The following is a 27,548-nucleotide window of genomic DNA, read 5'->3' as shown; positions in this document are numbered from 1 at the left end:
TTGTTGTATCAACCTTGAGGCGTGGATGATGGGTTGTGTTGTCAAATTTCGAGGTTGGGGGGCCTGTACTTTTGTTGTTTTGTGAATTGCCGTGATGCCATCACTCTTTTATATATATAGATTTAACCTATTGATGCCTCGATTAATGTAATTTTATTGGTATCTATTTTTATTTTGAAATATACCAGTAGCTGCTTCATTTCCCACCCTCGGCTTATACTTGGGTCAATAAATTATCCCAGTTTTTTGTGATAAAATTAAGTGCCTCGGCTTATATTCAGGTCAGCTTATACTCAAGTATATACGGTATGTAACCACAAGACAAGTAAGAGGCCAGACTAACAAAGCTGGATCAGAGGGAGCTTTATTGCTCGTCATCGTGGATTTCAAGGGATTGCATGGGTGATCTCTTTTAACCCTATCTCTTTTGGGCCCGGGTGCCGTAGACCTCCACCTCGCAGACGTGGAGGTATTCACTCCGTCCGGGGATGATGATGCTCACGTAGTGGCCCTTGGCCCCGTAGCAGTTGATGGTGCTGAGGGAGCCCCAACGGACATCTGAGATGGTCCCACAGCTGCAGGGAGAGAAAGGAGAGCAGGAGGAAGAAACCATGAATACATTACATCAGGGGTCCTCAAACTTTTTAAGTGGAGGGCCGGTTCATGGTCCCTCAGATTGTTGAGGGGCCAAATTATCATTTGAAAAAAAAAATGAACAAATTCCTATGGACACTGCACATATCTTATTTGTAGTGAATTCCCCCCCCCCCCCCCCCGGGACAACAATTACTTATTTATTTATTTGCTACATTTATACCCCACCCTCTCTCACCTCAAAGGGGACTCAGAGCAGCTTACAAGTTGTATGTACATACAATATATTATATTATTAGCATAGTACAATATTAGCATTATATATTAATACTAGCTGTGCCCGGCCACGCGTTGCTGTGGCAAAGTGGTGGTGGCATTGGTTAAAAGTTGTTGTAGAATTTTTATTTGACGTTATTTGTATTTTTTAAAATAATTTTATTGTAACTTATCTTTTTTATTTATTATATTTTATTTTGTTGTATTATTTTTAGTTATTTTGTTATTATAGTATTTTATTGTATTAATTTTTTTAGTGTTTTTATTGTATTATTTGTATTTGTTTTATTTTTTATTATTTTATTAACACTGGGCTGAGTGGGTTGCTAGGAGACCAAGTGGGCGGAACTTAGCCTTCAAACTGGCAGCAATTGGATAAAAACTATTATTCCTCTCCCAGTAATTAGGACTTTATTTTTCTTTTCTTTTTGTTGCATCAACCTAGAGCCATGAATGATGGGTTGTGTTGTCAAATTTCGAGGTTGGGGGGCCTGTAGTTTGTTGTTTTGTCCGCTGCCCTGATGCCATCACTCTTTTATATATATAGATATTGTACTATACTATACTATACTATACACTATACTGTAATATTATTGGTAATATTACATTTAATATATAATATATAATTACAGTAGAGTCTCACTTATCCAACACTCGTTTATCCAACGTTCTGGATTATCCAACGCATTTTTGTAGTCAATGTTTTCAATATATCATGATATTTTGGTGCTAAATTCATAAATACAGTAATTACTATATAGCATTACTGCGTAATGAACTACCTTTTCTGTCAAATTTGTTGTCTAACATGATGTTTTGGTGCTTAATTTGTAAAATCATAAGCTAATTTGATGTTTAATAGGCTTTTCCTTAATGCCTCCTTATTATCCAACATATTCGCTTATCCAACATTCTGCCGGCCCGTTTATGTTGGATAAGTGAGACTCTATTGTATTAATATTATTATTATTAATTTTTTCATGTCAGGAGCAACTTGAGTCACTTCTGGAGTGAGAGAATTGGCCGTTTTAATTTGTAAAATCCTAACCTAATTTGATGTTTAATAGGCTTCTCCTTAATGACTCATTATCCAACACATTCGCTTATCCAACGTTCTGCCGGCCTGTTTATGTTGGATAAGTGAGACTCTACTGTATATATGTGTGTGTGTGTGTGTATTTATTTTATTTATTTATTTACAGCATTTATATTCCGCCCTTCTCACCCCGAAGGGGACTCAGGGTGGATCACATTACATATATTAGGCAAACATTCAATGCCTTTTTAACACAAGGACAAAGACAAACAAACATAGCTCCGAGCGGGCCTCGAACTTATGACCTCCTGGTCAGTGACTCATTGCTCTCCCGTCTGCGCCACAGCCCCGGGCTGTATACACACACACACACACCAATTGCCTCATTCCCACAGACCTCTGAGCTACAGATGCCAGCCACAGATGCAGGCGAAATGTCAGGAGAGAATACTACTGTAACATGGCCATAAAGCCTGGAAAAACTCACAGCAATCCAATGCTAAAAACTCATTCTGATTCCCCAGAAAGGAGACACCAAGCATTGCAGTCCCCGTAGCAGCATTGCATTCATTTCCCATTCAAGCTCATGTTCAAAAATCAAGTGATGTTCAAAATTCTACAACTCCATAGATGGAGAGAGAAATGCCAGGTCTCCAAACTGGGTTTGGAAAAGGAGGAGACAATCGGAATATTATTGCACACATATTGGGGCCGGGCTGTGGCGCAGCTGGCTAGTAACCAGCTGCTATAAATCACTACTGACTGAGAGGTCATGAGTTCGAAGCCCGGGTCGGGTTAAGCCCCCGACCATTAATAGCCCCGGCTTGCTGTTGACCTATGCAGCCCCGAAAGACAGTTGCACCTGTCAATTAGGGAAATTTAGGGACGCTTTATGCGGGAGGCTAATTTACAACACCATAAAACTGCCAGCAAAACACGAGGAAAGGAATGAGGAAGTACAGCCACTAGTGGACGGTGAAGCAACAGCTCCCCCTGTGGCCGGAATCGTGAAGCTGGAAAAATGTTAAAAAAAAAATGCCTCTGAGTTTGTCTAATGCAGGGGTCCCCAAACTAAGGCCCGGGGGCCAGATGCGGCCCACCGAAGCCATTTATCCGGCCCCCATGGCACAAGGGCAGAAGGGGGTTTGACTAAATGACCCAAGGGTTCTCTTCTTCTCTTACAAACATTATTATTATTATTATTATTATTATTATTATTATTATTATTATTATTAACATTAAGGCTGGGTGACCATTTGTCAGGGGTGCTTTGCTTGTGCTTTTGGTCCACAGAGGCAGAAGGGGGTTGGACAAAATGGCCCAAAGGGTCTCTTCCAACCCTCTTTTTTATTATTATTGCTGTTATTATTACTGTTGTTATTATTATTATTATTATTATTATTATTATTATTATTATTATTAGCATTGAGGCTGGGTGGCCATCTGTCAGGGGTGCTTTGCTTGTGCTTTCGGTGCACAAAGGCAGAAGGGGATTGGACTCAATGGCCCAAAGGGTCTCTTCCAACCCTCTTTTTTATTATTATTGCTGTTATTATTACTGTTGTTATTATTATTATTATTATTATTATTATTATTATTATTATTATTAGCATTGAGGCTGGGTGGCCATCTGTCAGGGGTGCTTTGCTTGTGCTTTCGGTGCACAAAGGCAGAAGGGGGTTGGACTCTATGGCCCAAAGGGTCTCTTCCAACCCTCTTTTTATTATTATTGCTGTTATTATTACTGTTGTTATTATTATTATTATTATTATTATTATTATTATTATTATTAGCATTGAGGCTGGGTGGCCATCTGTCAGGGGTGCTTTGCTTGTGCTTTCGGTGCACAAAGGCAGAAGGGGATTGGACTCAATGGCCCAAAGGGTCTCTTCCAACCCTCTTTTTTATTATTATTGCTGTTATTATTGCTGTTATTATTACTGTTGTTATTATTATTATTATTATTATTATTAGCATTGAGGCTGGGTGGCCATCTGTCAGGGGTGCTTTGCTTGTGCTTTCGGTGCACAAAGGCAGAAGGGGATTGGACTCAATGGCCCAAAGGGTCTCTTCCAACCCTCTTTTTTATTATTATTGCTGTTATTATTGCTGTTATTATTACTGTTGTTATTATTATTATTATTATTATTAGCATTGAGGCTGGGTGGCCATCTGTCAGGGGTGCTTTGCTTGTGCTTTCGGTGCACAAAGGCAGAAGGGGATTGGACTCAATGGCCCAAAGGGTCTCTTCCAACCCTCTTTTTTATTATTATTGCTGTTATTATTACTGTTGTTATTATTATTATTATTATTATTATGATTATTATTATTATTATTATTATTATTAGCATTGAGGCTGGGTGGCCATCTGTCAGGGGTGCTTTGCTTGTGCTTTCGGTGCACAAAGGCAGAAGGGGATTGGACTCAATGGCCCAAAGGGTCTCTTCCAACCCTCTTTTTTATTATTATTGCTGTTATTATTATTATTATTATTATTATTATTATTATTATTGCTCCGTGGTCAACTATAGTCCGGCCCTCCAATGGTCCGAAGGATTGTGAACTGGCCCCCTGTTTAAAAAGTTTGGGGACCCCTGGTCTAATGTATGTTGTTTGTCTGTTGGCATTGAATGTTTGCCATGTATGTGTTCATTGTAATCTGCCCTGAGTCCCCTTCGGGGTGAGAAAGAAGGGCAGAATATAAATACTGTAAATAAAATAATAAATAAATATTTTGGGTAATGAAATGCAGCACTAAGATGAAATAGCAAAGCACGAGGACTATAATGGGGAAAGTATGCTTGGATGTGCAGCCCGAACAATATTCAACACATAGAGGAACGCAAAGGGACTCACAGGAAATTGGATTTGTGGTTCCCTCGGTAGTTTCCCACGCGGATCTCAGCCCCCTTGAGTCTCTCCCCGCAGCAGTCCCCTCGGTTCTTCACCAGCACGGTATTGACGGCATACTGGTCTCCCAGGTCCACGTACCACCACGGCTCATATTCTTGCTTGGTGTGGGTGCAGGACCTACTTCCGTACCAGTCCCCGTTACAATTCCCATCTACAGCTTTGCTGGCCACGCCATAATCCGGGTCCGGGTATAAAGAGGACTGGAAGGCCAAACGGCCTCTGGCCAAGTTGGCAACTGGGGAAAAGGGCAACAAGATGGAGACAATGCACTTCTTGTCATTTGGAACCAAGAGACAACCACACATACAAGCTTTTCTTCTAAGGACGAAATGAGGATTTGGAGGGATGGGTGCATTGGGTCAACCACAGGCAGTCATTTTTGAAATGCGTAGTTGTTACTCTGTGCTTTGGAGCACTTAGAAGAGCACAATGATACAACAGGGATACAACAGGGTGGGTATTGTATAGCCCCCCCCCCCCAAGATGTCCAGTAGAAGAATGCTTGGAGTTGCAGTAGCACTCAACTGGACAACTACCGGCCAGTTTCAAATCTCCCGCCCTTGGGCAAGGTTCTGGAGATGGTGGTGGCCTTTCAGCCCCCTAAAATGTTCAATAGAGGAATGCTTGGAGTTGCAGTAGCACTCAACTGGACAACTACTGGTCAGTTTCAAATCTCCCGCCCTTGGGCAAGGTTCTGGAGATGGTGGTGGCCTTTCAGCCCCCCAAGATGTTCAATAGAGGAATGCTTGGAGTTGCAGTAGCACTCAACTGGACAGCTACCGGCCAGTATCAAATCTCCCGCCCTTGGGCAAGGTTCTGGAGATGGTGGTGGCCTTTAAGCCCCCCAAGATGCTCAGTAGAGGAATGCTTGGAGTTGCAGTAGCACTCAACTGGACAGCTACCGGCCAGTTTCAAATCTCCCGCCCTTGCGCAAGATTCTGGAGATGGTGGTGGCCTTTCAGCCCCCCAAGATGTTCAATAGAGGAATGCTTGGAGTTGCAGTAGCACTCAACTGGACAACTACCGGCCAGTTTCAAATCTCCCGCCCTTGGGCAAGGTTCTGGAGAAGGTGGTGGCCTTTCAGCCCCCCAAGATGTTCAATAGAGGAATGCTTGGAGTTGCCGTAGCACTCAACTGGACAACTACCGGGCAGTTTCAAATCTCCCGCCCTTGCGCAAGATTCTGGAGATGGTGGTGGCCTTTCAGCCCCCCAAGATGTTCAATAGAGGAATGCTTGGAGTTGCAGTAGCACTCAACTGGACAGCTACCGGCCAGTTTCAAATCTCCCGCCCTTGCGCAAGGTTCTGGAGATGGTGGTGGCCTTTCAGCCCCCCAAGATGTTCAATATAGGAATGCTTGGAGTTGCAGTAGCACTCAACTGGACAACTACCGGCCAGTTTCAAATCTCCCGCCCTTGGGCAAGGTTCTGGAGATGGTGGTGGCCTTTCAGCCCCCCAAGATGTTCAATAGAGGAATGCTTGGAGTTGCAGTAGCACTCAACTGGACAACTACCGGCCAGTTTCAAATCTCCCGCCCTTGCGCAAGGTTCTGGAGATGGTGGTGGCCTTTCAGCCCCCCAAGATGTTCAATATAGGAATGCTTGGAGTTGCAGTAGCACTCAACTGGACAACTACCGGCCAGTTTCAAATCTCCCGCCCTTGCGCAAGGTTCTGGAGATGGTGGTGGCCTTTCAGCCCCCCAAGATGTTCAATAGAGGAATGCTTGGAGTTGCAGTAGCACTCAACTGGACAGCTACCGGCCAGTTTCAAATCTCCCGCCCTTGCGCAAGGTTCTGGAGATGGTGGTGGCCTTTCAGCCCCCCAAGATGTTCAATATAGGAATGCTTGGAGTTGCAGTAGCACTCAACTGGACAACTACCGGCCAGTTTCAAATCTCCCGCCCTTGGGCAAGGTTCTGGAGATGGTGGTGGCCTTTCAGCCCCCCAAGATGTTCAATAGAGGAATGCTTGGAGTTGCAGTAGCACTCAACTGGACAACTACCGGCCAGTTTCAAATCTCCCGCCCTTGCGCAAGGTTCTGGAGATGGTGGTGGCCTTTCAGACCCCCAAGATGTTCAATAGAGGAATGCTTGGAGTTGCAGTAGCACTCAACTGGACAACTACTGTCCAGTTTCAAATCTCCCGCCCTTGGGCAAGGTTCTGGAGATGGTGGTGGCCTTTCAGCCCCCCAAGATGTTCAATAGAGGAATGCTTGGAGTTGCAGTAGCACTCAACTGGACAACTACCGGCCAGTTTCAAATCTCCCGCCCTTGCGCAAGGTTCTGGAGATGGTGGTGGCCTTTCAGCCCCCCAAGATGTTCAATAGAGGAATGCTTGGAGTTGCAGTAGCACTCAACTGGACAACTACTGTCCAGTTTCAAATCTCCCGCTCTTGGGCAAGGTTCTGGAGATGGTGGTGGCCTTTCAGCCCCCCAAGATGTTCAATATAGGAATGCTTGGAGTTGCCGTAGCACTCAACTGGACAACTACCGGCCAGTTTCAAATCTCCCGCCCTTGGGCAAGGTTCTGGAGATGGTGGTGGCCTTTCAGCCCCCCAAGATGTTCAATAGAGGAATGCTTGGAGTTGCAGTAGCACTTAACTGGACACCTCCCGGCCAGTTTCAAATCTCCCGCCCTTGCGCAAGGTTCTGGAGATGGTGGTGGCCTTTCAGCCCCCCAAGATGTTCAATAGAGGAATGCTTGGAGTTGCAGTAGCACTCAACTGGACACCTCCCGGCCAGTTTCAAATCTCCCGCCCTTGGGCAAGGTTCTGGAGATGGTGGTGGCCTTTCAGCCCCCCAAGATGTTCAATATTGTCACGACCCGGGCTGCAGAGCACCAATAACCATACACAGAGGCCAGAATCTATCTAATATCTTTATTGTAGGATTATATAAAGTTAATAAAAACTAGTGTAGAAAATAGTCCAGAATTAGACCTTTCAGGAAAGGTCAGAATTAGTCCAAAAAAGCAATGTCCAATAAGAAATATTAAGGTCCAAAGTTGTAATCCAATAACCGAAACACTCACTTTGCCAAGCAAAGTGAGGGGAGATGACAAGGTCCTTTAGTCCATGAAACTTGAGCGAGGCTAGGAAATAACTTGATACTTGAAACAAGGCTTGAACGTGGAACAAGGTAACTAAGAACAAGAACAAGGTCCGTGGAATAACTTGATAAATCCGTGGAACAAGGCAAGGATTAATCCTGGGAAACAAGGCAAAGTCCGTAGATAAACAAAGGCTGGGAAGCAAGGCGAAGGCTGGATAGCAAGGCAAGGCTTGAGCAGGAGCGAGGCTTGAACCGGAGCGCGCTGTCCAGACACAACTCGCTCCGTAGGCTGACGAATTGACTCCGCGAAGTTACTACGCGGGTAAAACACCTAAATAGAGTCTAGCTTCCCGCCGAAGCAGTTCTCTGGGAATCAGAACCGAAAGCTAACTCTGAGACCAGATGTGAGACTCCCCAAAGATTCTCACGAGAAGCAGTCTTAATTGGCCACATTCTTAGCTGCAATCCTCGCACTCCTGCGCGAAGCTGAATCCAAACTTCTCTGTTGTTTACAAAACTCCCGGCGCAAGAATACGGGAGAAGTAGGCTCTGGGCTTGTTTGACATACTTCTGGGAGACAACTTTCTTGCAGGTGCAAGGTTCCCAGATCTGCCTGGGAAAGATCTGGCTGAGAGGAATCCAGTTCAGACTGGGAAGGTAAAAAACCCAAGTTTTCATCTTCATCAGGAATTACAATGTCCTGAGCAGGACTACAAGGCCCATGGGTCATCACACTATCCCCCTCCTCAAGGCCCCTCCCAAACTGGGGCCCTCTCCCCGAGGCGCGAGGTCGCGGTTTGGTGGGATAGGTCTGATGAAAGCGACGGGTTAGATCAGGGGCATGGACTGTGGAGGCGTCTTCCCAAGAGCGTTCCTCAGGGCCAAAACCCACCCAGTCAATGAGATATTGTAGGCGGCGGCGGTGAAAGCGAGAATCCAAAATGTCCTCAACCTCGAACTCCTCCTCCCCATTCATCAAAACAGGAGGGGGGGCCGGTTGGTCTGTATCAGGTCGCACACCATCCGCCGGAAGGAGCAGGGAACGGTGAAACACTGGGTGAATGCGCATTGAACGCGGAAGTTGGAGTTTGAAAGTCACGGGGTTTAATTGCGCCACCACTGGATAGGGACCAATGAAACGGGCATCTAACTTCCGGCAAGGGCGGTGGGAGGGCAGAAAGCGAGTGGACAGGAAAACCCGATCTCCTACCTTGATTTCAGGGCCCGGCTGGCGATGTTTGTCAGCGTGGCGTTTATAGTCCTCCTTGGCTTGGTCCAGTTGCTGGAGCAAAAGTTGTTGCACCGCTGTGAGTTCCTGCAGCCAATCCTCTGCTGCGGGAACCTCTGAAGTTTCAATGACAGGGGGAAAGAAACGTGGATGGAAGCCGTAGTTTGCAAAGAACGGCGTTTCTTTTGTAGAAGCTTGAACTCCATTGTTGTAGGCAAACTCAGACAGTGGTAACAGAGAAGCCCAATTGTCCTGTTGATAGTTTACATAACAGCGAAGATACTGCTCCAAAGTGGCATTGGTGCGCTCCGTTTGCCCATCTGTTTGGGGATGATGAGCTGAAGATAAGCGAGAGTCTATGCCCAATAGTTTTTGTAGTGCCTTCCAAAAACGAGAGGTGAATTGAGATCCACGGTCTGTGACTAAACTCTTGGGCAATCCATGTAGTCTGAAGACATGTTGAAGAAATAGATCCGCAGTTTCCTTGGCCGTGGGGAGGCCTTCGCAGGGAATGAAATGGGCTAACTTGGTGAATAGGTCCACCACCACTAAGATCGTGGTGAATCCACAGGAAGGTGGTAGGTCAGTGATGAAATCCGCGGAAATTATTTCCCATGGGCGAGATGGGGTAGGAAGGGGGTGTAAAAGCCCTGAGGGCTTCTCCCTTCGTATCTTGGAGCGCTGGCATACTGGGCAGGTGTTGACATATTTTTCCACATCCTTGCGGATCTTGGGCCACCAAAAATCCCTTAGGATCAAATGCATAGTTTTAAATAGTCCGAAGTGTCCTGCTGGTTTGCAGTCATGACACAGACGAAGCGCTTTTTCTCTGCCCGGTCCGGGTGGGATATAGACATGATTTCTATAGCAGAGCAGCCCATCTTTAAGCGAAAAGGGGAAATGCAGACCTTGGCGAAGTTGGTCCTGCGCCCAGGCATCTGCTTGCTGACTAGCCCTGATTTCTTGAGCACAGATGGGTCCTGGAGTAGGGGAAGTTGAACCAATGGGAATGGATTTGGTGTTCCCCACCGTGAGCGTGGCAAAGTTCTCAGGTTGTAGCAGTTGGGATTCAAAGGTCTCCTTGCGTCCTGCAGCGTATTCCGGTTTACGTGACAGGGCGTCTGCTTGCTTGGTTTGGGCTGGGGTCACATAATGGATCTGGAAGTTGAAACGTTCAAAGAATAAAGCCCAACGTTGCTGCCTCTGATTTAGTTTGCGGGCAGTTCTTAGATGTTCTAGATTACGATGATCAGTGTGGACTTCAATGGGAAATTTGGCCCCTTCTAGCCAATGTCTCCAAGTTTCAAAGGCTGCCTTTATGGCCAGTAGTTCTTTTTCCCAAATGGTGTAATTCCTCTCTGGTGTGGTTAGTTGACGAGAATAAAAGGCACAGGGGTGGAGGTGATCTCCCACCGGTTGTAAGAGTACAGCCCCAATTGCCACATCAGAGGCGTCCGCTTGCACCACAAAAGGGGTTCCAGGATTTGGGTGCTGTAGAATTGGCTGGGAGGTGAATAGTTTCTTTAGTTGCTGGAACCCTTTCTCTGCTTGATCAGTCCAGCGGAAAGGCTGCTTTCCACGGATGCAGCTAGTGATGGGGTCGGACCAGCGGGCAAAATCTGGAATGAACTTGCGGTAGTAGTTCGCGAACCCCAAGAAACGCTGCACCTCTTTCTTGTTAGTTGGCGCCCGCCATTCCAATACTGCTGAAACTTTGGCTGGGTCCATGGAAAGCCCTAGAGGCGAGATGCGGTAACCAAGGAAATCTACCTCTTGTAGATCAAAAGCGCATTTTTCCAGCTTGGCATAAAGTCCATGATCCCGCAATCGTTGTAACACCATTTTGACGTGGTTCTCATGTTCTGATTGTGATCTGGAAAACACCAAAAAATCGTCCAGGTAGATTATCAAGAACCTGTCTAGATAGTCCTGAAAAATGTCATTGACAAAATGCTGGAACGTTGCGGGGGCTCCGCATAAACCGAAATTCATAACTCGGGACTCAAATAATCCGAATTTGGTCTGGAAGGCGGTCTTCCACTCGTCCCCTTCCCTGATGCGAACTAAGTTGTAAGCCCCCCGAAGATCCAGCTTGGTGTAAACCTTGGCTCCTCGAAGCCGATCCAGTAGATCCGAGATTAAAGGCAGGGGATAGCTGTTCCGCTTGGTGATATTGTTCAATGCTCTGTAGTCCACCACCAAGCGTAGTTCCCCTGACTTCTTCTTCACAAACATCACTGGGGAGGCGGCTGGGGATTGAGAGGGTCTGATGAACCCCTTGCGAAGGTTTGTCTCTAGGAATTCCCTGAGAGCTTCTTGCTCTGGCTCAGTCAGGGAGTAGAGATGCCCTCGCGGGATCGGGGCCCCCTCCACCAAGTCAATGGCACAGTCATAAGGTCTATGTGGGGGTAATTTTTCGGCTTCTTTCTCATTGAATACATCCCAATACTCGGAGTACTTCTTTGGCAAGGTGATGATGGGCTCGGTGTCCGTGGCATGGCAGACCTTGGCTACGAGGCAATGGTTTTGGCAGTACGGTGAAGCAAACTGCAGTTCTCTGTTGGACCAGGAGATGTTAGGGTCGTGGAGAGTCAGCCATGGAATTCCCAAAATCACAGGGAAATGGGGAACCTCGGTAACAAAGAAGGAAATCTCTTCCATATGTTCCCTTATCCACATCCTGGTGGGTTCCGACCACTGACTTACGGGGCCCGTCTTGAGGGGACGGCCGTCTATGGCTTGCACCACACGGGCATTCTTGAAATCATGATATTGTAATCCCAGAGAGTCGGCATACTCTCTATCGATGAAATTGTTGGTAGCTCCAGAGTCTATCATGGCGTGGATCATGACGGGTCCCCTTTTTGCTGACCATAATGTGACCACGAGAAGGAACAGGACCCCGGTTGGCGGCTCTTGGATGGATTTTTTGACCGGGTTGGCGAGCCCCTCTACACCCGGTCGTTGGCTTCCCCCGCCGGCTGTGTGCCAGTCGGCTCAGACGCCTTCGTCTCCGTGGAGGACGCCGCCGCAAGACGGGCGGCAGGCTTCCCTTTGGCTGGGCACTCTCTGGCGAAGTGGCCCCCGTTCCCGCAGTACCAGCAGAGGTTTAAGCGTTGACGACGGGCCTTCTCGGCGGCATCTAGTCTGGGACGCACATTGCCCAACTGCATCGGCACCTCCTCGCCACCTCTGGGGTATGGGGTTGGCGGTGGGGGTCTCCACACCGGACGTGGCTGAACGCTGGCGGGAGCGGGGGGTTTTGCCCCGGCTCTACTGCCCTGGCCTCGAACCCACTGTTTCCTGTTGGCAATCATGACTTCAGCCCGTAAACATTGATCAATGAGTGCCTCGAGGGTCTGGGGAGGATCCACCTTGGAGATTTCTTCCAGCATTTCAATGTTGAGACCCTCCCGGAATTGTCCCCTGAGGGCTACATCGTTCCAGCCGGTGTTGTGGGCCAGCACTCGGAACTCGGCTATATACTGAGACATAGGTCTGTCTCCTTGGAAAAGGCGACGGAGTTTGTGACCGGCTGCCTCCAAATTGTCCTCGATTCCCCAAGTCTCCTTGAGGTGGTCCAAGAAGTGTTGCGCTGATCTTAGGTGTGGAGAGGCTTGGTCGAACAGTGCCGTCGCCCAGCTGGCCGCTGGCCCGTCTAGAAGACTGTAAACCCATGCCACTTTGATGTCTTCTTGGGGAAACTCGGCAGCACGGGCCTCCAGATAAGCTTGACATTGGCGACGGAAGACATGAACCTTAGAAGCTTCTCCAGTAAACTTGGTTGGCAACGCCATGGCCGGAAGACGAACTCCGCGTTCCTTCAAACCCCTTATTTCTCCATCCTGTGCATTGAGCTTATCACGGATTCGGTCCACCTCTTCCTTGTCGATGGTGTAGGTAATCGGCTGGCCGCTCGGCCCAGGTACGACTCCGGTAGACATTCTGGCCGAGGTTAATTGGTGCTTAGGGCGGCGGAGTCAAACTGTCACGGGCTGCAGAGCACCAATAACCATACACAGAGGCCAGAATCTATCTAATATCTTTATTGTAGGATTATATAAAGTTAATAAAAACTAGTGTAGAAAATAGTCCAGAATTAGACCTTTCAGGAAAGGTCAGAATTAGTCCAAAAAAGCAATGTCCAATAAGAAATATTAAGGTCCAAAGTTGTAATCCAATAACCGAAACACTCACTTTGCCAAGCAAAGTGAGGGGAGATGACAAGGTCCTTTAGTCCATGAAACTTGAGCGAGGCTAGGAAATAACTTGATACTTGAAACAAGGCTTGAACGTGGAACAAGGTAACTAAGAACAAGAACAAGGTCCGTGGAATAACTTGATAAATCCGTGGAACAAGGCAAGGATTAATCCTGGGAAACAAGGCAAAGTCCGTAGATAAACAAAGGCTGGGAAGCAAGGCGAAGGCTGGATAGCAAGGCAAGGCTTGAGCAGGAGCGAGGCTTGAACCGGAGCGCGCTGTCCAGACACAACTCGCTCCGTAGGCTGACGAATTGACTCCGCGAAGTTACTACGCGGGTAAAACACCTAAATAGAGTCTAGCTTCCCGCCGAAGCAGTTCTCTGGGAATCAGAACCGAAAGCTAACTCTGAGACCAGATGTGAGACTCCCCAAAGATTCTCACGAGAAGCAGTCTTAATTGGCCACATTCTTAGCTGCAATCCTCGCACTCCTGCGCGAAGCTGAATCCAAACTTCTCTGTTGTTTACAAAACTCCCGGCGCAAGAATACGGGAGAAGTAGGCTCTGGGCTTGTTTGACATACTTCTGGGAGACAACTTTCTTGCAGGTGCAAGGTTCCCAGATCTGCCTGGGAAAGATCTGGCTGAGAGGAATCCAGTTCAGACTGGGAAGGTAAAAAACCCAAGTTTTCATCTTCATCAGGAATTACAATGTCCTGAGCAGGACTACAAGGCCCATGGGTCATCACAAATATAGGAATGCTTGGAGTTGCCGTAGCACTCAACTGGACAACTACCGGCCAGTTTCAAATCTCCCGCCCTTGGGCAAGGTTCTGGAGATGGTGGTGGCCTTTCAGCCCCCCAAGATGTTCAATAGAGGAATGCTTGGAGTTGCAGTAGCACTTAACTGGACACCTCCCGGCCAGTTTCAAATCTCCCGCCCTTGCGCAAGGTTCTGGAGATGGTGGTGGCCTTTCAGCCCCCCAAGATGTTCAATAGAGGAATGCTTGGAGTTGCAGTAGCACTCAACTGGACAACTACCGGCCAGTTTCAAATCTCCCGCCCTTACGCAAGGTTCTGGAGATGGTGGTGGCCTTTCAGCCCCCCAAGATGTTCAATAGAGGAATGCTTGGAGTTGCAGTAGCACTCAACTGGACACCTCCCGGCCAATTTCAAATCTCCCGCCCTTGGGCAAGGTTCTGGAGATGGTGGTGGCCTTTCAGCCCCCCAAGATGTTCAATAGAGGAATGCTTGGAGTTACAGTAGCACTCAACTGGACAACTACCGGCCAGTTTCAAATCTCCCGCCCTTGGGCAAGGTTCTGGAGATGGTGGTGGCCTTTCAGCCCCCCAAGATGTTCAATAGAGGAATGCTTGGAGTTACAGTAGCACTCAACTGGACACCTCCCGGCCAGTTTCAAATCTCCCGCCCTTGGGCAAGGTTCTGAAGATGGTGGTGGCCTTTCAGTCCCCCAAGATGTTCAATAGAGGAATGCTTGGAGTTGCAGTAGCACTCAACTGGACAACTCCCGGCCAGTATCAAATCTCCCGCCCTGCGCAAGGTTCTGGAGAAGGTGGTGGCCTTTCAGTCCCCCAAGATGTTCAATAGAGGAATGCTTGGAGTTGCAGTAGCACTCAACTGGACAACTCCCGGCCAGTATCAAATCTCCCGCCCTTGGGCAAGGTTCTGGAGATGGTGGTGGCCTTTCAGCCGCCCAAGATGTTCAATAGAGGAATGCTTGGAGTTGCAGTAGCACTCAACTGGACAACTACCGGCCAGTTTCAAATCTCCCGCCCTGCGCAAGGTTCTGGAGATGGTGGTGGCCTCTCAGCTCCAAAGTTTCTTGGAAGAAAGCGATTATCTGGATCCATTTCAATCTGATTTCAGGCCTGGCTATGGAACAGAGAAAGCACTGGTCGGTCACCTTGGTAGATGATCTACGAAGAGCGCCAGACAGAAGGAGTGTGTCCCTCAACCTCTCAGTGGTGTTGGATACCATCAACCATGGTATCCTTCTGGGCCACCTCTCTGGGATGGAGCTAGGAGACCTAGTTCGACAGTGGCTTCATTCCTTCCCAGAGAATCGGACCTAGATGGCAGTGCTGGGGAATTCCAATTTGACTCCCTGGCCTGTGGGGTCCCTCAGGGCAATATTTCGTCCTCCATGCTGTTTAATATCAACATGAAACCATTGGAAGAGATCATCCGGAGTTTTGGAGTTCAGTGTCACATATATGTAGACAACACCCAACTCTATTACTCCTATCAACCAAAAGCCACAGATGCTGTCTTGATCCTGAACAGGTGCCTGTCATTGGTAATGGACTGGGTGAGGGACAATAAATTGAAATTAAATCCTGACAAGACGGAGGAGCTTCTGGTCAGACAGAAGGCAGATCAGGATTTAGGGATACAGCCTGTGCTGGATGGAATCCCACTCCCCCGGAAGACACAAGTTCGCATCTTGGGGGTCATCCTGGACTCATTGCTGACCCTGGAGCCTCAGGTGTCGGCGGTGTCCAGGAAAGCCTTTGCACAATTAAAACTTGTGTGCCAGCTGCACCCATACCTTCAGAATAATGGTTCGGGCCCAGACTATTTGGCCGACCACATACAAGCCTGCCCGGGTGATGCGATCAATAGATGAGGCCCTGCGTTCGGTCACACCCCCGTAGAAGCCTGCCCGGGTGCTGCAATCAGTAGATGAGGCCCTGCTCTTGGCCCCACCCCCGTGAAAACCTGCCTGGGTGCTAGGATCAGTGGATGAGGCCCTGCTCTCGGTCCCAGCCCCGTAAACACCTGCCCGGGTGCTGCTATCAGTGGATGAGGCCCTGCTCTCGGTCCCACCCCCGTAAAAGCTTGCCCGGGTGCTGTGATCAGTGGAGGAGGCCCTGCTCTCGGTCCCAGCCCTGTAAAAGCCTGCCCGGGTGCTGCGATCAATTGATGAGGCCCTGCTCTCGGTCCCAGCCCTGTAAAAGCCTGCCCGGGTGCTGTGATCAGTGGAGGAGGCCCTGCTCTCGGTCCCAGCCCCATAAAAGCCTGCCCGGGTGCTGAGATCAATTGATGAGGCCCTGTTCTCGGTCTCACCCCCGTAAAAGCCTGCCCGGGTGCTGCGATCAGTGGAGGCCCTGCTCTTGGTCCCACCCCCGTAAAGGCCTGCCCGGGTGCTGCGATCAGTGGATGAGGCCCTGCTCTCGGTCCCACCCCCGTAAAAGCCTGCCTGGGTGCTGCGATCAGTGGATGAGGCCCTTCTCTCGGTCCCACCGCCGTGAAAGCCTGCCCGGGTGCTGTGATCAGTGGATGAGGCCCTGCTCTCGGTCCCACCCCCGCAAAAGCCTGCCCGGGTGATGCGATCAGTGGATGAGGCCCTGCTCTCAGTCCCAGCCCCGTTAAAGCCTGCCCGGGTGCTGCGATCAGTGGATGAGGCCCTGCTCTCGGTCCCACCCCCGTGAAAGCCTGCCTGGGTGCTGCGATCAGTGGATGAGGCCCTTCTCTCGGTCCCACCACCGTGAAAGCCTGCCTTGGTGCTTCGATCAGTGGATGAGGCCCTGCTTTCGGTCCCAGCCCCGTAAAAGCCTGCCCGGGTGCTACGATCAGTGGATGAGGCCCTGCTCTCGGTCCCACCCCCGTGAAAGTCTGCCTGGGTGCTGCGATCAGTGGATGAGGCCCTTCTCTCGGTCCCACCGCCGTGAAAGCCTGCCTTGGTGCTTCGATCAGTGGATGAGGCCCTGCTTTCGGTCCCACCCCCGCAAAAGCCTGCCCGGGTGATGCGATCAGTGGATGAGGCCCTGCTCTCGGTCCCACCCCCGTCTGATGGGATTGAGAGAAAGGGCCTTCTTTCTGGTCGCCCCCTGCCTCTGGGACTCCCTCCCTAAGGACATTAAAATGGCCCCCTCCTTGCTGTCCTTCAAAAAACAACTAGAGACCTATTTATGCTCTCAAACATATAGAGAAGGGGATATATAAACCACTGGGCACCAAAAAAAAAATGAAATTGGAATCTGGGAACGGCTTGGTACTCTGGTTTTTAAATCTGAAGTTTAATTTCTAATTTTATTAATTCCAATTTTTTTTTGTCTCTAAAAGGTTAAATGGCTGCAATGATTCAGCAAAAGCTGCAGTTCAATATTAGCAGGTGTGCCTGTATCTTAATAGACCTCAGTGTGAGAAGGCCTCAGTGTGAGAAGCTTTGATGAGAGAATCCCCAGGTTGAAGGCCTCATGAGTGAAGCTCCAGTGTGAAGGCTGCTGTGTGTAAAGCTCCTGTGTGTAGCTCCTGTGTAAGCTGGGTGTGAGAGAAGGCGCAGTGAGAGCGAAGCTGTTGATCTGCATAAGAAAGAAGCCCAGCGTGGAAGCAAGGAAAAATAGAAGAAGCAGGGAAGAAGAAGGGAAACGGTCTAAACCAGGGGTCCTCAAACTTTTTAAGTGGAGGGCCAATTCATGGTCCCTCAGATTGTTGAGGGGCCGAATTATCATTTGAAAAAAAAAAAAAACAAACGAATTCCTATCCTCACTGCACACGTCTTATTTGTAGTGCAAAAAAACGCCCCCAGCAACAATTACTTATTTATTTATTGACTACATTTATACCCCACCCTCTCTCACCCCGAAGGGGACTCAGAGCGGCTTACAAGTTGTATGTACATACAATATATTATATTATTAGCATAGCACAATATTAGCATTATATATTACTATATTGTACTATACCATTATACCGTAATATTATAAGTAATATTAAATTTAATATATAATATATAATTAATATTATTATATTATATAATATTATTATATTGTATTATTATTATTAGCCACCCTGAGTCCCCTATTGGGTGAGAAGGGCGGTGGTAGAAATACTGAAATAAATAAATATTATATTGTATTACATTATAATATTATTATCAATATTAAATGTATACACAATACATTATATTATTACCATATCATTCATTTACAATATTTCATTTACAATACAGTAGAGCCTCACTTATCCAACATAAACGGGCCGGCAGAATGTTGGATAAGCGAATATGTTGGATAATAAGGAGAGCTTAAGAAAAAGCCTATTAAACATCAAGTTAGGTTATGATTTTACAAATTAAGCACCAAAACATCATGTTAGATGACAAATTTGACAGAAAAAGTAGTTCAATAGGCAGTAGTGCTATGTAGTAATAACTGTATTTACAAATTTAGCACCAAAATATCATGATGTATTGAAAACATTGACTACAAAAATGCGTTGGATAATCCAGAATGTTGGATAAGTGAGACTCTACTGTATTGGTAAATGAAAGAACAATACAATATTTAAAAATAAAAATAATTTTAACCAACAGACTGTAAACTTATCAGGATTTCAGTGGGAAGTGTGGACCTGCTTCTGGCCAATGAGATAATCAAGTAGGATTGTTGTTGTTGTGCCTTCAAGTCATTTCAGACTTTGGGGGAGCCTAAGTCCAAAACTGAGAGCGGGGGCCAGGTCAATGGCCTTGGAGGGCCGCATCCGGCCCCCGGGCCTTAGTTTGGGGACCCCTGCATTACATGATGAAGTAGAGATAAATAGGCAATGAAAAGAATGCACTGAAAAGGGGTGGAAAAGAGCTGAAAGGATAATGCAGGGGTCCCCAAACTAAGGCCCGGGGGCCAGATGCGGCCCTCCGAGGTCATTTACCTGGCCCCCGCCCTCAGTTTTATAATATAATATATTGTATATACATATAATATTGATAATAATATTATAATGTAATACAATATAACACTAATAATAATACCATATAATAATATTAATTATATATTCTATATTACATATAATATTACAGTATAGTGGTATAGTTCAATATAGTAATATATAATGCTGATATTGTGCTATGCTAATAATATAATATATTGTATATACATATAATTTGTAAGCCACTCTGAGTCCCCTTTGGGGTGAGAAGGGTGTGATACAAATGTAGTAAATAAATGCAGTAAATAAATAAATACATTTTAGACTTGGGCTCACCCAAAGTCTGAAATGACTTGAAGGCACACAACAACAACAACAACAACAACAACAACCCTAATTAACTTGACTATCTCATTTGCCAGAAGCAGGACCACACTTCCCATTGAAATCCTGATCAATGTATGTTGGTTAAAATTGTTTTTATTTTTAAATATTGTATTGTTCTTTCATTGTTCTTGTTGTTGTTTTTGCACTACAAATAAGACATATGCAGTGTGCATCGGAATTTATTTGTATTTTTTTCAAATGATAATCCGGCCCCTCAACAGTCTAAAGGATTGTGGACCGGCCCTTGGCCTAAAAAGTTTGGGGACCCCTGGGATAATGGGTTCATTTGAAGAACGATGTGACGGTTAGAAAGCAAAACAGAAGCTTCACTCAGAGCACATGGGAGAAAATCACCAAGAACTGATGGCACACCAAGGGAGCTGCAGCATTTACTCCTATTTGAACTAAAATCTGTCTGCATAACAATGGCCCACATATCTGAAACAAGAGCAAGGCACAAGAGTAAAGACAAAGATCCACCCAGAGGAAAAGTCTACAATATGTACTCAAGCGTTCGAGGAGTAACATCTGAGGTCGATATGACGTGAATCAAGGTGCACACGAAGGTGTGAGTGGACAAATTTAACTACACGTACATTTTTTAATTTTATAATTCATGATTTAAAAGTAAAGGTAAAGGTTTTCGCCTGACGTTAAGTCCAGTCGTGTCTGACTCTGGGGGTTGGAGCTCATCTCCATTTCTAAGCCGAAGAGCCGGCGTTGTCCGTAGACACCTCCAAGGTCATGTGGCCACTGGCATGACTGCATGGAGTGCCGTTACCTTCCTGCCGGAGCAGTACCTATTCATCTACTCACACTCTGGGGGTTGGTGCTCATCTCCATTTCTAAGCCGAAGAGCCGGCGTTGTCCATAGACACCTCCAAGGTCATGTGGCCACTGGCATGACTGCATGGAACACTGTTACCTTCCTGCCGGAGCAGTACCTATTGATCTACTCACACTCTGGGGGTTGGTGCTCATCTCCATTTCTAAGCCGAAGAGCCGGCGTTGTCCGTAGACACCTCCAAGGTCATGTGGCCACTGGCATGACTGCATGGAGTGCCGTTACCTTCCTGCCGGAGCAGTACCTATTGATCTACTCACACTCTGGGGGTTGGAGCTCATCTCCATTTCTAAGCCAAAGAGCCGGCGTTGTCCATAGACACCTCCAAGGTCAGGTGGCCACTGGCATGACTGCATGGAGCGCCGTTACCTTCCAGCCGGAGCAGTACCTATTGATCTACTCACACTCTGGGGGTTGGTGCTCATCTCCATTTCTAAGCCGAAGAGCCGGCGTTGTCCGTAGACACCTCCAAGGTCATGTGGCCACTGGCATGACTGCATGGAGTGCCGTTACCTTCCTGCCGGAGCAGTACCTATTGATCTACTCACACTCTGGGGGTTGGAGCTCATCTCCATTTCTAAGCCAAAGAGCCGGCGTTGTCCATAGACACCTCCAAGGTCAGGTGGCCACTGGCATGACTGCATGGAGCGCCGTTACCTTCCAGCCGGAGCAGTACCTATTGATCTACTCACACTCTGGGGGTTGGTGCTCATCTCCATTTCTAAGCCGAAGAGCCGGCGTTGTCCGTAGACACCTCCAAGGTCATGTGGCCACTGGCATGACTGCATGGAGTGCCGTTACCTTCCTGCCGGAGCAGTACCTATTGATCTACTCACACTCTGGGGGTTGGTGCTCATCTCCATTTCTAAGCCGAAGAGCCGGCGTTGTCCGTAGACACCTCCAAGGTCAGGTGGCCACTGGCATGACTGCATGGAGTGCCGTTACCTTCCTGCCGGAGCAGTACCTATTGATCTACTCACACTCTGGGGGTTGGTGCTCATCTCCATTTCTAAGCCGAAGAGCCGGCGTTGTCCGTAGACACCTCCAAGGTCAGGTGGCCACTGGCATGACTGCATGGAGTGCCGTTACCTTCCTGCCGGAGCAGTACCTATTGATCTACTCACACTCTGGGGGTTGGTGCTCATCTCCATTTCTAAGCCGAAGAGCCGGCGTTGTCCGTAGACACCTCCAAGGTCAGGTGGCCACTGGCATGACTGCATGGAGTGCCGTTACCTTCCAGCCGGAGCAGTACCTATTGATCTACTCACACTCTGGGGGTTGGAGCTCATCTCCATTTCTAAGCCGAAGAGCCGGCGTTGTCCGTAGACACCTCCAAGGTCAGGTGGCCACTGGCATGACTGCATGGAGTGCCGTTACCTTCCTGCCGGAGCAGTACCTATTGATCTACTCACACTCTGGGGGTTGGTGCTCATCTCCATTTCTAAGCCGAAGAGCCGGCGTTGTCCGTAGACACCTCCAAGGTCAGGTGGCCACTGGCATGACTGCATGGAGTGCCGTTACCTTCCTGCCGGAGCAGTACCTATTGATCTACTCACACTCTGGGGGTTGGTGCTCATCTCCATTTCTAAGCCGAAGAGCCGGCGTTGTCCGTAGACACCTCCAAGGTCATGTGCCTCAATCTAAAACTGAGGGTGGGGGCCAGGTGAATGGCCTTGGAGGGCCGCATCCGGCCCCCGGGCCTTAGTTTGGGGACCCCTGGTCTAAACCTCTGGGGAAGTGCTGTGTTGAAGATAGTGACATGGTAGGCAAGAGCCAAGGTCCCGTTCTGGACACCACCATGCAGTCAAGGTCTCCAGAGATGGTCAGTGGGGTGAAATTCACCAAGCCCTATGGAGAAAGACCTCCCCTTGCTGTTCTTACCACGGTTGTAGTGCCAGGGATTGCAGGTCAAAGTTTCTCCGCGTCCAACCAGGATCGCCATGGTGGCCAGCAGGCCCATCCAGATCTTGACCATCCTGCCAAAGGAAAGGGAAGCCGAGGTGGAAATCAGAGGGATCCAGTGGTTAACCCCTCTTGGTAAAATGGAGATCATCTCCCCAACTGAATGGCCGTCTATTACAGGGGTCCCCAAACTAAGGCCCGGGGACCGGATGTGGCCCTCCAAGGTCATTTACCTGGCCCCCGCCCTCATTTATAATATAAGATTTTTATATCAGTTTCAATAATATAATATATTGTATATACATATAATATTGATAAGAATATTATCATTTTATACAATATAATGCTAACAATAATACCATATAATCATATTAATTATATGTTACATATAATATTACAGTATAGTGGTATAGTTCAATATAGTATAATGCTAATATTGTGCTATGCTAATCTATATATATAAAAGAGTGATGGCATCACGGCAGCGGACAAAACAACAAAAGTAAACACCCCACAACCTCGAAAATTGACATCACAACCCCTCATCCATGCCTCTAGGTTGATACAACAAAAACAAAAGAAAAATAAATTCCTAATTAGAGGGAGAGAAATAATTGTTTTTATCCTATTGCTGCCACTTAGAAGGCTAAGCTCCGCCCATTGGTCTCCTAGCAACCCACTGAGCCCAGTGTTAATAAAAGAATAAAAAATATAATAAATACAAATAATACAATAAAAATAATAAAAAACACTAAAAAATTAATACAATAAAATACTACAATAAAATAACTAAAAATAATACAACAAAATAATAAAATATAATAAATAAAAAAGATAAGTTACAATAAAATTAATTAAAAAAATACAAATAACGTCAAATAAAAATTACACAACAACTTTTAACCAATACCACCACTTTGCCACAGCAACGCGTGGCCGGGCACAGCTAGTAGTAATATATAATGCTAATATTGTGCTATGCTAATAATATAATATATTGTATGTACATACAGCTGCTCTGAGTTCCCTTCGGGGTGAGAAGGGTGGGATTTTTTTTTTTCGTGTCAGGAGCAACCGGAGTTGCTTCTGGAGCGAGAGAATTGGCCGTCTGCAAGGACGTTGCCCAGGGGACGCCCGCATGTTTTGATGTTTTTACCATCCTTGTGGGAGGCTTCTCTCATGTCCCCGCATGAAGGGTGGGATATAAATGTAGTAAATGAATAAATAAATAATTTTGGACTGAAATGACTTGAAGACACAACAACAACAACAACCCTAATTAACCTGACTATCTCATTGGCCAGAAGCAGGCCCACACTTCCTATTGAAATCCTGATAGGTTTATGTTGGTTAAAATTATTTTCATTTTTAAATATTGTATTGTTCTTTCATTGTTATTGTTGTTTTGCACTACTAATAAGATATGTGCAGTGTGCATAGGAATTTTTTTTCCCCAAATGATAATTCGGCCCCTCAACAGTCTGAAGGATTGTGGACCGGCCCTCTGCTTTAAAAGTTTGAGGACCCCTGATCTATTAGGTAGGTTTTGATTGAATATCCCTGTATTGGCAGACGGGGTGTGACTGGATTGCCCTTGGGGTCTCCTCCAACTTTAGGATTCTATGATTCTAATGCATTTGGGCAGTGGGCTGGAAGTGCTGGCTCCAGACCAAGGGTCAGTTGTCTGAAGAGCTGGACCTCTTTCCAAACTGGTCAGTGCAAAATGGCCAGAAGGAAGAGATTCTGGAAAAAAACATAAAGGGTCCCCAGACAATGCAAATATGAAGCAAAACGCGCAGATGTCTATAATCTGTGGTATAATCAGTATAATATCTAAAATCGTGAAGCTGGAATCGTGAAGCTGGAAAGATGTTAAAAATGCCTCTGTGTCTGTCTAAAACTGAATGTTGTTTGTCTGTTGGCATTGAATGTTTCATTGTAATCCGCCCTGAGTCCCCTTCGGGGTGAGAAGGGCGGAATATAAATACTGCAAATAAATAAATAAATAAATAATCCAAAGTAGAACGAGAAAAGGAAAAGTATGGTACAGTAGAGTCTCACTTATCCAACACTCGCTTATCCAACGTTCTGGATTATCCAAGCCATTTTTGTAGTCAATGTTTTCAATGCATCGTGATATTTTGGTGCTAAATTCGTAAATACAGTAATTACTACATAGCATTACTGCGTATTGAACTACTTTTTCTGCCAAATTTGTTGTCTAACATGATGTTTTGGTGCTTAATTTGTAAAATCATAACCTAATTTGATGTTTAATAGGCTTTTCCTTAATGCCTCCTTATTATTCAACATATTCGCTTATCCAACATTCTGCCGGCCTGTTTATGTTGGATAAGTGAGACTCTACTGTATATAATATAGTTTAAAGTAACTATAAGTTCTATATTTCTATAGTAATATAATCTTTAATATATACAAACTGTGGCAAAAAAAATCTTTTCCAACTTGTATATGAAAGGGATTGCGGTGACGTACCTACTTAGGTCTGAACTGGATTTAAATGTAGTCGGTGATAAATCCTAGTCCCGTCCCTGTTGTATATCCAACAACTAATAGTAATGTATTTGCAGTATCTGTTCCACAAAAGCAACGTATATTCTTGTTAAGGTATCCAATCTATATATATATAAAAGAGTAATGAAGTTTCGGCCTAGGACAAAACAACAAAACCACACATCCCAGAAACACTAAACTTGGCAGCACAACCCCTCATCCATGCCTCTACGTTCATACAACAAAAAGAAAAGAAAAATAAAGTCCTAATTAGAGGGAGAGGAAGAATTGTTTTTATCCAATTGCTGCCAGTTAGAGGGCTAAGCTCCGCCCACTTGGTCTTCTAGCAACCTACTCAGCCCACCCAGGCTCTCAATAATAATAATAATAATAATAATAATAATAATAATAATAATAATAATAATAATAATAATAATATCCTAAGGTTAGCAGATACCCCTAAGGGTCATCCAGTTCAACTTCCTTCTACCATGCAGGAGGACACAATCCAACCACTCCTGACAGATGCCCATCCAATATCTGCACAATAATAATACACATCAAATCATAGCATCAGACAGTTAGGAGACACCCCTAAAGGCCATACAGCCCAACCCAATTCTGCCATGCAGGACACAATCCAAGCACTCCCAACAGATGGCCACCCAGCCTCTCAATACTAATACTAATAATAATAACAACATCATCATACAATCCTAAGGTTTGGAGTGATCATCCAGATCAACTTCCTTCTACCATGCAGGATGACACAATCCAAGCACTCCTGACAGAGGGCCATCCAGCCTCAACAAGTTCTCACCAACATCACCAGACAACACCACAGCAACGCGTGGCTGGGTACAGCTAGTAACTATATAATTGTTCAATTGGATTTGCTTTGTCCTTAACATAAGGATGTTTAATTTGGCAATACTTCACCTAAGTGTTCCTGTAAAACTGTTGCAGGCCATCTAGTCAACCTTCTTTCTGCCATGCGGATGACACAACCCAAGCCCTCCCAACAGATAAGCAAGAAGATGAAACTCACCTGGAGACAGAGATGTTGGTGGCCCTTCTTGGTGAACCACAAAACAGGACTTCTTGTCCTTAAACTAGGAGTGGGAGAAAAGAGTTCAAGAAATCAATACAATTAAAAACACAGGAGTATAACGTCTTCCTTAATGACTACTTGATTGAACACCTAATATAGGAAGATCCAGGAGCGAATGCCAAGGAGGGAATACTTACCAGTCCAAAATGGAAGATGGGTTGCTCAAAACCAGAGGCTCAGAGGAAGCTCAAGATGATGCCTGTCTCGTTCTGAGCCACGCTTTTTAAAGACCACCTTCAAGGAAGAAAAGAATTACTATTAAGTTATGCAAATCAGTACAATTTAGCTGAGTATTAGTTGTTTACATACCTGAATCCCTGCCTTCCAGGAAGCATGCCTCTTCTCCTCCCGAGAGCCACCTGTTCTCTCCTTGATAATCACTGAACACAGTTTCTCCAGAAAAACACACCAAGGTATCTGTTGTCAAAGTCAACATAGCCCTGGTTTTTTGTGTCTGAAACATGGAAGAAGGGTTAGCAAGCTCACGAAAATAACTCCAGACCCCCGTAGCTGGATAATTCCTATAGCATTGCTCACATTGCAACACTATAACTCAATTACATTTAAAGAGGGGGAATTGTTGAAGTGGGAATGATTGTATATAGAGTTGTTTAAATGTAATTGAGTTATAGTGTTGCAATGTGAGCTGGAAATTGCATCATGCACTGTCTGCTGTCCACTATGCGAGTGTGTAGAGTTAACTGTGTATTGCATCAGACAGCAGAGGTGGTTATAAATAGCTCCCTGTGTTATCTGCTCTGCCCTCTGCTCTCTGCCTCACTTCTGTCTGTATATATCGTCTTGAGAGTTTTCCGTTTGTTAGTAAACCTTTTTGTAGATAGCCAAACAGGCTTCAGCCTCTTTATTGGTGACAGTGATTCTTCATTGATCTTCCGCTGCATGTGTATTTAACCAAACCGCGCGCTCTGACATGCATTGACCTCAGGGTAGGACTTGGGTGAACTTCAGGGTGCTTTCCAACTCCGTGGTACTAAATGGGCAGATAAACCTCTGCTGCGAGGTGTTTTAGGGAACGTTGCAGGAGAGATAGGATATATTTTTCAATGGTTTCCATTTATGACGCTTGGGTCACCCCCAGTACCTGCTGGGTTCGGTTCTAGGATGCGGAAATCCATGGGTGTTCAAGTCCTAGCATTTACAATGGCCCAGGAAAATGTTGATAGTAGTAATAATTTATTTATTTTATTTATTTACAGTATTTATATTCCGCCCTTCTTTCTCACCCTGAAGGGGACTCAGGGTGGATCACATTACACATATAAGGCAAACATTCTATGCCTTAACATAGAACAAAGACAAAACAAACATAAGCTCCGAGCGGGCCTCGAACTCATGACCTCCCGGTCAGAGTGATTTGTTGCAGCCGGCTGCTCACCAGCCCATCCTCCAGGAAAGAACACACGACTGTTCCCTGGAGGGAAGGATATTGGATTTCCTGCTTCTTAGCGGGGGGTTGGACTAGATGGCCCATGAGGTCTCTTCCAACTCTACTATTCTATGATTCTATGATTTGGAGTCAAGGATGAAGTATTTTGGCCACATCATGAGAAGACAGGAAAGCTTGGAGAAGATCATGATGCTGGGGAAAATGGAAGGAAAAAGGAAGAGAGGTCGACCAAGGGCGAGATGGATGGACGGTATCCTTGAAGTGACTGGCTTGACCTTGAAGGAACTGTGGTGACCACAGCTGACCAGGATGTCTGGCCTCGGATGGTCCAGGAGGTCACCAAGAGTTGGAAGCGACTGAACGAATAAACAACAACAGGTTGTTAGGAAATGTGGGAGTTGAAGTTCAAAGCACCG

General features: G+C 46.3%; 1 protein-coding gene across 1 annotated transcript; it reads right to left on the bottom strand.

Annotated features, from left to right (window-relative positions):
* Positions 1-347: 347 nt before the first annotated feature.
* LOC134298745 (fucolectin-like) lies at positions 348-25,720 on the bottom strand. Its single transcript, XM_062979903.1, has 4 exons — positions 25,662-25,720; positions 22,079-22,173; positions 4,763-5,054; positions 348-575 (listed from the first exon to the last, which is right to left on the bottom strand). The coding sequence occupies exons 2-4, from the start codon at positions 22,170-22,172 to the stop codon at positions 419-421; spliced, it is 543 nt and encodes a 180-aa protein (XP_062835973.1). The 5' UTR covers position 22,173; positions 25,662-25,720; the 3' UTR covers positions 348-418.
* Between the last annotated feature and the right edge of the window lie 1,828 nt (positions 25,721-27,548).

Source organism: Anolis carolinensis, chromosome 4 (assembly GCF_035594765.1).
Source record: "Anolis carolinensis isolate JA03-04 chromosome 4, rAnoCar3.1.pri, whole genome shotgun sequence".
Lineage (NCBI taxonomy): Eukaryota > Metazoa > Chordata > Lepidosauria > Squamata > Dactyloidae > Anolis > Anolis carolinensis.
The sequence above is the reverse complement of the archived record's forward strand: the minus strand, read 5'-3'. Positions and strand labels throughout refer to the sequence as shown.